The sequence below is a fragment of the Dermochelys coriacea genome, chromosome 10 (genome assembly GCF_009764565.3).
Source record: "Dermochelys coriacea isolate rDerCor1 chromosome 10, rDerCor1.pri.v4, whole genome shotgun sequence".
NCBI classification, from domain to species: Eukaryota; Metazoa; Chordata; order Testudines; family Dermochelyidae; genus Dermochelys; species Dermochelys coriacea.
The window spans coordinates 81,603,014-81,613,090 of record NC_050077.1 but is presented as its reverse complement, the minus strand read 5'-3'; the positions used below and the strand labels follow the sequence as shown (position 1 = coordinate 81,613,090).

Below are 10,077 nucleotides of genomic sequence, written 5' to 3'. Positions count from 1 at the left end.
AGGCAGACTGTACTTGTTTCAAATGAGAACAGAGCAGACCAAGTCAGCAGAAAGTTGAAGGGTAATTTTGTATTTTAATCATCTGTGACAAAGTATTAGTATATAAACATATGTATGTGTGTACATATAGAATTTAGGTACAAAAGGAGCCTGTCAATTAAAAATAGTCACATTAAAAAAAAGAAAAAAAAAAAAAGAAAAGGAGCACTTGTGGCACCTTAGAGACTAACAAATTTATTTGAGCATAAGCCACTGAATGATTCCGATGAAGTGAGCTGTAGCTCACGAAAGCTTATGCTCAAATAAATTTGTTAGTCTCTAAGGTGCCACAAGTACTCCTTTTCTTTTTGCGAATACAGACTAACATGGCTGCTACTCTGAAACCTGTCACATAAAAAAGTAAAGCATCTCCATTTGCTCCCTAATCAAAAAATAATTAACCAAAGATTAAGTCAAACCCTAGCCAGATCCACATAAAAAAGGCCTCCCTACAAACTACTGCTACATGCCTTTCTAACAGCAACTTAGGATCTTCTAATACCCCCAAACTGCAAACTAACAAATGGAGGTCACTCACTCTTAAGAGGGTCAGCTATTATCCTCACCACATCTTCTAGGTGCTGCCTCCAATTTACCATCATCCCCTCTGTCTGGACTGGGTTTCAACCAGCTAATTCATCTATGCTCCAATCTCAACCACACACTAGGTAAAACATTTGACAACACTTACTGGGTTGGATGAAATATAGTACTCTGTGTCATCAGCATACTAAAATCACAATAGCACAGTGCCTCCTCGCTAACCTTCCCACAGGCCCATAAATACATTGAAAAGGAGAGGAAGCAAAATGGAACTCAACATTAGAGCACCCTTCAGGACAGCGAGCAAGTGCCCAACACCACCGCGTGGGAAAGAAGGAATGCAGCAACCATATTCTCCACATGATATTATTTAGAGCTCAACCCCCTACCCTCTAGCTCTCCAGGGCTGATCTATATAGCCTATTGAAGTCAACAGACACCCATTTACTTGAATGAGTTTTTGGATCAGACCCATAGTAGATAGCATTCCCAATCCACTGGCCCCGCCATAATACCAATATCAATATTGCCCTTCTCATGCATATGGACCCAGGCAACTTTAGACAGATAAATCCTGGAGACAGTGGAGCTTGCATATTCTCTGGAATAGCAGGCTACTCTGCATCCTTTCTCCATGCCCTATCCAATATCAGGAGATGCCAAGAAACTTCAAATTATCCCGAAAGAGATTTCACTGGTCTTTCAAGACAAGAGATGTTCACCACTCTATAGTATGGAAAAAGGGTTTGGAGGACTTAGGGCCACTTTAGACTTCAATTGCTCAAACAGATAGATGAGGAAGACAAAATTCTGAGTGGAGACTCTAGATTTCACTCTCAGTAGACCTTCTGAAATCAGTGACCTGAAAAAAGCTTATCTGCATGTTGCCATCAGACTCTGTCATGAGCAATTTCATGAGTTCACTTGTCTTCACTTTCTATACAACGCATCTTCCAGTCTGTTTGCTACACCAGGATATTCCCAAAGGGATAGGTAGTGATAGCAACCAGTATAGAGAGTCTAGGAATTCATCTATGCCCACTTTTAGATGACACACCTTGTCCCTAAGATGTAACCCAATCTATAGATTATGTATTAATTATATTGATTACTTAAGAATTCCCAGTTATCACTTTGATGGTTAACAGGTTCCTGTCTCAAGAGCAGGGCCTAATATTATTAAAATCACTATATAGTTCTATACAAGAAGGCAAGGCAGTGAATATAATAAAGGCAAGTTAGCCCTATGGACTACAAAGGTCCCTTACAGGAAACAACCCAGAGATCCCTCCCCATGTTTCAGGCACATGGATTTGCAAAGCCTTAAAATGTAACTCCCTGGTTCCCTCTCAGATGATTGTCTGTGTAGGAGCTGACCTAGATGCAAGGAGAACCAGAATTGATGGTGATGGGAACTAGACAAGTACCTAAATTGATGGTTTTCCCAATGAAGTAAAGGTTTGATAAGATCCCAATGCCAAGACGTCATAGAATTCAGTATTATCCATCCATCCTTACCTGCTGTTTCTATGATTTCTAGTCTCTTACAAAGATCATTTCATAGGCAGGACTGCACAAGAGATCTTCTGAAGTTCCTCTTTGGGCCTAGAACCATACCCAAAGTTATCACCAAGGTCACCAGCCTTTCCAGATGAGAAGCACTCTTGGGACATAGCTTGTCCCTCAACAGTGTTTTCACTTTTAACTCAGACCATGACTAAAGAATAAATCTTTGTTTAAAATTAAATTAAAATAGTGATTCACCATTACTTAAATGTCTCAAACATTTGTGTAAACAAAAGCACTACCCTTTATGAATAGCATATTTTCCTCTAAGTATTCCAACAGCTCTTACGCAACAAGTCTTAATGAATCCAATGAATGATATTATATTTGAACTTTGCCCTCAGCCATCTTCCAGTTCATTCTTCACCATGATCAACTCCACAAGAGCAAGAGGTCTATTGATTTTCATGTAATACAAGAAAATATTACATTTGCTTAATTGTTACACAGTGAGAGCATTGAACAAGAAATCAAGTCTCTATTTAATGCTACTAGCAGCACAGAATTGCAGTGATCAATAGGGTAGTTTGTCAAAGATGTTCTCTAAGGAGACTTGCCCATCACTGTATGGGCAAGGAGTCACGTTGCCTGCATTTATTGAAAAACAGGTAAGCAAAGTCAGCAGTACACATTATCAGAAATCAAACAAGCTGCAGTGAATGGAGGTTCAACTCCAATGAAAAGCTGTATTTATAGTCTGGTAATTAAAAACCATTTTATCAGCCTCATGTTGAGACCAAACCTTTACAGCAAAGTATTGACAAGATCAGTTGCAATGAATGAGCAGTATTTGACTTCAAACTTATGAGCTGTAGTTATTTAACTTTTGCTCATTACAGAGGAAATCAGTTCTAGCTATTCTAGCAAAATGCTAATAGTGAGTTTTATTATTAATGAAGCTGTATGTAACTATTTATTCAACTTGTGTCAAGAATATTCTTCAGTACTAAATACACTGGAATAAGTGCTCCTTTGACTAAAGTTTTATTTAGTGTTTCTTTTAGACAAGCAGACATATTTCCTTCATGAAGCATGAAACAGTTTACTGCTTACAAATAATTTGCAATAAGAGTATGTATGTTGTATTTTGCATCAGTTAATTATATTGGTCATATTAGTGATTTTATCCTTTAAAAAAAGTCTTTTGCATGTTGTAACATGCTGCTGGGGCTACCTAGAGCTGTGAGCCACTGTGTGCCACCCCTTGACCTCGACAAGAATGAGTTTTGCTGATGATCAGACTTGTCAGCTCCCAGCCATACCAGTCTCTGTTCCGCACCAGTAAACTCCTCAAGGCTCTCTCAGGCCAAACCTCATCCATTGTGCTAGTACCTAAGAAAGATAAAACTGTAAGGTTTTGTGTCAACTATAGAAAACTCAATGCTGTAAGTTTTTCAGATGTTTATTTTATGCCCAAAATTGATGTTTGATATTTTGAGCAAACCTAGATGTTTTACTTAGTATGTTTGATCTCACAAAAGGTTATTGGTGGATCCCTTGAGAAAAAGATGCACAGAAAAAAAATCTGCTTTTATTACTGATATGGGACACTATGAATTCAAAGTGTTACCATTTGTGTTAATGCAGGAGTCACTTTTCAGAGGCTTGTCAACCACGTGCTAAGTGGTTTAAAAAATTCTGCAAGAGCATGTGTTGAGGATATAGTGGTGTTTAGCAACTCTTGGTCTGATCACAATAAACACTATTAATGGGATCAATCTGCTCAGACCTGTAAAGCAGTGTGGGGAACTGCTTCTTTTAGACTGCTTTAGATGTGAGAGATTAAATCAACTATAGCCAAAGAAAGCACAGAATTGTGAATTCAGATATTGAAAGAAAAAGGTGGAACCAGTTTTCAGATGTTTACTTTTAAAATATGTTTAGATGTGAATGTTCAGTTGACACCTACTACATAGTCTGTTAATGTGGATTTTAATTTGTGAGGTTAAAAGAGCATTTCAATACATCTGTATAAAAGAAGGGTGCTATTACAGATTCCTTCAGACTCTGATTAGGTACTAGGACAATTTATATATTGTTGAGCACCTACGCACAGAGTCTAAAACTCTCATCATTTACAATTATGTGTAAGATATTTGGAGATTGTGTTGCTTGCCTTCAGGTTATATTACAAACATCATAACCTATCCAATGTATATAAATAAAGAGATTTTAAAAAAATAATCAGAAGATTCTTCTCAGCAATAGGCATTTCAATCACTATCTTTAAAGCTAAGACTTTTGAGGACAGTAGAAAAGTCAATTCATTTTCCAAAGCTGCTAATATCTTATCTTCATTGACTCCTATATTCATTTCATGCCTCTACTGAAACAGGAACGATGAAGTGAGCCGTAGCTCACGAAAGCTTATGCTCTAATAAATTTGTTAGTCTCTAAGGTGCCACAAGTACTCCTTTTCTTTTTAGGAACATATTTTGTAACTGAAAAAAGGACAATGAAGGCTTTTGAGGACACCACCACATTAAAAAGGAACACACTGAAAACAAAGGTTTGTTTTTAAGTTGTTTATATTTTAAAGCAGCAGGAATATATAAATACCCACAGTTGTGAAAACCCACCAAATGAGAGTGCTTGAATGCACAATTTCAGTACATGGCACCTTCATCTTCTTTATTCAGAAAATAAATAGTAACTGGGCCACAACTTGTGTGGACAGTCTCTGTGACGCTAACAAGAAACCAGGAGCCAATTCCATATAATAAAGTTGGGATGCCTACAAAAGAGAAGTACTTGTTACATACAACCATTACAAACCAAGAGAACTAAAACTAACACAGTGATGTCTAAAAATAATGGCTATGAAGGAAAATATAAATATTACAGTAGGGGGCTCACTGTGTAAGCGGCTGTACTAAGACAATTCGCTGCACTGAAGAGCTTACAACCGTAGATCCCAATTATGCACTGAGAACCACATGAGCAGACTCCAATGCTCATGAATGTCTCCTGACAGTTTTCAGGGCAGGATCAGGACCTAATTTATAATAAGATGTAGTAAGTGGGGAATACACAGAAGGACTGGAAGGAAGGCAGATAAGGGTAAAAGAGATATGAAACACTTGGTTATGTGAATTAGCTATCCTTAAAGCTAGATTTAGTCTTTAAAATTTTTTTTTTTTAAATAGATATTAGAACTCTCTCCTGGTCTCTACTTAATAGCTATCTGTTCATAGTTTCCCAAAGAAATCCCAGTAGCGGACTTGCAAGACTTAAAGGGAAATAGGGTAGTTACTTTATAGATCAATGAAGAAAGGGTGTCTCATGCACAAGGGATGGCAGAAAATGTGAATGTGTTTGTGGGAGAAGTGGATAAAGAAGTGATGGTGCTTGGCATTGTTGGCATCGAAGATGCCAGGAAGATGTTTAAGAGGAAAGCAATTATTATTGGCAAAGAGTCCTGTGGCACCTTATAGACTAACAGACGTATTGGAGCATAAGCTTTCGTGGGTGAACACCCACTTCGTCGGTATGCATCTGACGAAGCAGGTATTCACCCACGAAAGCTTATGCTCCAATTCGTCTGTTAGTCTAAGGTGCCACAGGACTCTTTGCCGCTTTTACAGATCCAGACTAACACGACTATCCTTCTGATACTTAGCAATTATTATTGTTTATTATTTGTATTATAGTAATATGTAAGATACAAAGTAGATAAGTAGTAAGGGTCTAAGCTCAGAAGGGCCTTAAAATGTAAGAAGGTGGTTGTACTGGATGCAGTGAAAAAGAGGGAGTCCGCAGATGGACTCAGGCCCTTCATTCAGTGCCTATGCATACGTGTGCCTAATTTTAAGCATACGAGTAGTCCAACTGACTTCAATGGGACTATTCAATGCTTAAAGTAAGGCATGTGCTTCAGTACCTTACTGAATTGAACCCTCAAACACGGCAGGGGATAAGATAGTCTGATTGGAGCACCAGAAAGACAGTCTTAGCAACAGTGCTTTGAAAGGACATGCGGGGGCTGTTATAGTCAACACAGGAGATGAGGAGGGCCTGGATAAGAGTTTTGACTGTGCAGATAGAGAGCTTATCTTAGACAGACAGAGCAATCTTAGTGCTATTGTAGAGGAAACAGCAACAAGATTTGACAGTAGATCCAAGCATCGAGGCAGAGAGAGGACAGACTCAAAGATAACACTCAGAGAGCATGTCTAATACAAATTATGTAAAATTTTCAAAGTTATTATTGTAGCATAAATCAGTTTACTGATAACAGCCAGAGCCAAAACCAATAAAATTTGTTAATATGGAAGATTGCAATCCTCATAACAACCAACACTTAAATATTAAATGTCTATTATCTGCACATTTTTTTTAAAAATTACAATGTAATTGATGAATGTTATGTTCCAATCAGTGTTAAAACAAGTTTTGGGGATAGATTGCTTCTTCATGTAAATCACTAACAAATGTTATACCAATACTTCTTATTATTAAACAATTAGGTTGCTGATGTGCTAAGACCACGGCCTATCATGCTGACCAATATTGTCTCATTGTTTTTTTGTACGGTATCGAACTGTTGTCTCACCTTATACTTAGATTGGAAGCTCTGTGGGGCAGCGACAATTTTTTTTAATTCAGTGTTAGTACAGAGTCAAGCATAATAAGGCCATGGTTGATGACTGGGGCCGCTAGGCATTATGGTAGCACAAATAATAAATAAAAGTGTATACTGTGGTAGTGTCTGAAGACCACCACCAGCTTGGGTCTCATTGTGCTAGGTACTGTGCAAATAAGTAATAAACAGCAGACCCAGTACTTATTTTCAAGAGCCCAATTCTGCTCTCTTCTGTCTGTGCAATCATGTTGACATCAGTAAAGCCAATGGCAGTAGCAGCAGTTTAACTGAGGGCAGATTTTGGCCCCTGGTAATATTAGAAATTATTTGTAATACGATAGGTAAATTTTCAGATGGTATGGTGTTTTACTTCAATCGATAGGGTGCCATGATTTGTTTTCAGTGATAACATCTCCTTACAAAGAAAAGTTAAAGCTGCTAAAACGTGTCAAATATAGTTTTTAAAATACTTAAAATCAAGTAGGGTGCAAATATCTTTCTGGATAGTCTGATGGTGTCACTTAGTAGGCAGGAAATGGTCCTTAGAAGCAGAATGAATGAGCACCTGGATATTTTAAACGCTAGCTTAAGTAGTATTGAAAACTTGTTACCTAAGCAATAGTTAAAAGGCCAGACTTGGACTAAACAAGTTTATGTTAAAAAACAAAAACGGAAACCCATCAGTTACTGGGATCAATCGTTTACCGGGCTGCAAAGGACCAAGGTAGAGGTGACCTGATGAGGGTTAAGCTCAGCGCAGTTTCAGGTCCCTGATCTTAGACAGGAGCCAGTGGCGCGCTGGCACAGGAAGACTAAGCAATTGCTGCGGGACCCACAGCTCAAGGCGGGCCCCGATTCAGGATTAACCCCCCCAGTATCATTCATCTTATTTAACCTGGGCTTGTTAACAAGCGCATTGGGCCGTGCTGTGTGCCGCAGTGCCTGGTTGGTGGAAGCGTCATCAGCGTTTCTAGGGGTGGGGGGGCCCAAAGATTCCTGCTTGGGGCCCCCCCCCCAGGGGCTGGCGCCGCCTCTGACAAGGGCCGCGGGGGGTCAAGGGCTAAGCGCGGGCTGCGGGGGGCTGGCGGAGGCCCACTGGCCACCCTGGGGGGCTCGGGGGCCGGCTCACCCGCGTTGAGGAGCTTGAGGGCGGTGAAGGCGGCGTTCTGCAGCGCCAGGTCGCGGCGCGGGGCCCGCGAGCAGTGGTACTTGATGAAGGGGAAGCAGCCCGTGCGCAGGACGTGGTAGTTGGCGCCGTCCGCCTGCCAGTTGAAGTGCGAGAGGCCGAACTGGTCGTTGCGCACGGCGCTGTACTTCACGCAGTAGGAGGTCCAGTGCGGCAGGCCCCGCTGCCGCAGGTGCCGGCTCAGCACCTCGGAGGCCTTGGGCTTGGGGGCGGCGCCGCCGGCGGGCGCGAGGAGCCGCCTCAGGGCCGCCTCGTGCAGCTGCCGCAGGCGCAGCATGCTGCAGGCAGAGACCCCCAGCGCCCGGCCCGCGCGCGGCCCCGGCTCCGCCCCCAGCCGTCCCAGCGTGCCCGGCCGTGCGCGCACCCGGCTCTGTGCGTGCGCGCCCGCCAGCGTGGCATGGCACGGCACGGCTCGCTCCCGGGGCTGGTGGGCGCGCGGGTGGCTCGGCTGAGGGGGGAGAATGGGAGTCCCTGAGGGAGGTGTCACGTGGCAGGCGCCCTGGTTACAGGGCTGTGTGAAGGGGTAATGGGGTCACCTGGGGGTCCTGATAAAGAGGGTTCCTGAGAGGGATACTGGGGATCACCTGGGGTCCCTGATATTAGGGTCCCTGAGGGAGATACGGGGGGTTACCTGGGGCCCTGATATTAGGGTCCCTGAGGGAGATACGGGGGGTCACCTGGGGTCCCTGATATTAGGGTCCCTGAGGGAGATACGGGGGGTCACCTGGGGTCCCTGATATTAGGGTCCCTGAGGGAGATACGGGGGGTCACCTGAGGTTCCTGATATTAGGGTCCCTGAGGGAGATACGGGGGGTCACCTGGGGTCCCTGATATTAGGGTCCCTGAGGGAGATACAGGGGGTCACCTGTGGTCCCTGATATTAGTGTCCCTGAGGGAGATACTGGGGTCACCTGGAGTTCCTGATATTAGGGTCCCTGAGGGAGATACTGGGGGTCACCTGGGGTCCCTGAGAGAGATACTGGGGGTCATCTGCAAAAAGAAAAGGAGTAAGGTGTGTATATAAATCTCTCCTCTGTTTTTTCCACCAAATGCATCCGATGAAGTGAGCTGTAGCTCACGAAAGCTTATGCTCTAATAAATTTGTTAGTCTCTAAGGTGCCACAAGTACTCCTTTTCTTTTTGCGAATACAGACTAACACGGCTGCTACTCTGAAACCTGGGGGTCATCTGGGATCCCTGATCGGCAGGTCCCTGATTACAGGGGGTCTCTGAAAGGGATGATAGCGGTCCCCCTAGAGCTATTGGGGGAGATCGTGGAATCTCCTGATTCTAGAGATCCCTGGGGGCAGAGATAACGGTAGGTCACCTGGGAGAGTCCTTGAGTCTGCACAGTCCTTGTGAGGAAAGTGAGGGTCCCTGCTAGAAACCCTGGAAGTGGGAGGGTGAGATCTTGAGACATCCCACTCCAGAAAAATCAATCTGCGCTGCTGCTGACGTGAGCTGTTGTGCGATACTACTGTAGGAAGTGGCCAAAAAATAACTTCAGAAACTAAATGGAAATTAGACACACTGACATGCCTTTTGTTCCCTCCCTGTTCAAGGCAGATAAATCAATAGACAGTACTGAGAAAATGCATTCATAATGTTCATTTACAAAAGAACCCTGAATGGGCCGATCATCGTTATGTTTTATTATTCAGTATGTTCTGCGCATTGAAGAGGCCACTTCATGGTTTCTTGGCACGTGTTGCAATTGGAGTATGAAAGAGATTAACCTCAGTGTGAGGGAAAAAGTTGATTTAGGCCATATTATATAAACACACTGATATTATTTAGTGATGTTTGAAAGCAACATCTGAGGTTGAAATTGGGTTAAATATTTTGAAGCTCTTGGAAGAGGAATATTTTAAAATCATAACTAAAAATTCTGTGATATGATTTATCTAAACAAAACCTAAGGTTTTGAACCATTAAATATTTTGTTTGAGAAAAAATGACTGTTCAGAAGAGTAAACTGAGAAATGGGAAAAAATTTCTTTTCTTTTAATAATTATGAGTAATATCTCAAACTCAGCAATCTTAGACCATTGAGCTGTGTAGTATGAATGTGCTAATTAATCAGTTACTATACAACAATGTACCATGTTTATTTACTGTAATGCACTACATGACTATGTAGCAGAACCAGTAATTATTAATC

At 42.1% G+C, this 10,077-nt stretch overlaps 1 protein-coding gene across 3 annotated transcripts; it reads right to left on the bottom strand.

Moving 5' to 3' along the window:
- Positions 1 to 271: 271 nt before the first annotated feature.
- Positions 272 to 8,276, bottom strand: C10H15orf61 (chromosome 10 C15orf61 homolog). 3 transcript variants are annotated; one of them, XM_043494530.1, is made up of 4 exons: positions 7,860 to 8,276; positions 4,728 to 4,882; positions 4,579 to 4,589; positions 4,068 to 4,487 (listed from the first exon to the last, which is right to left on the bottom strand). In XM_043494530.1, exons 1-2 carry the CDS (start codon positions 8,191 to 8,193, stop codon positions 4,755 to 4,757), a joined length of 462 nt encoding a protein of 153 aa, XP_043350465.1. In that variant the 5' UTR covers positions 8,194 to 8,276; the 3' UTR covers positions 4,068 to 4,487; positions 4,579 to 4,589; positions 4,728 to 4,754. The 3 variants fall into 3 exon arrangements, with proteins under 3 accessions (XP_038275316.1, XP_043350465.1, XP_038275315.1); XM_038419388.2 differs by lacking the exons at positions 4,068 to 4,487; positions 4,579 to 4,589 and adding an exon at positions 272 to 3,480; XM_038419387.2 differs by lacking the exons at positions 4,068 to 4,487; positions 4,579 to 4,589 and having other exon boundaries at positions 4,663 to 4,882.
- Between the last annotated feature and the right edge of the window lie 1,801 nt (positions 8,277 to 10,077).

Bases quoted from the DNA above. Each gene is read 5' to 3' on its own strand.
- C10H15orf61 (XM_038419388.2), bottom strand. From the start codon at position 8,193: ATGCTGCGCCTGCGGCAGCTGCACGAGGCGGCCCTGAGGCGGCTCCTC. The intron at 4,883-7,859 runs GTGAGCCGGCCC...TCTCTTTTGTAG, and splicing joins CCTCAAGCTCCTCAACGCGG to GCATCCCAACTTTATTATAT.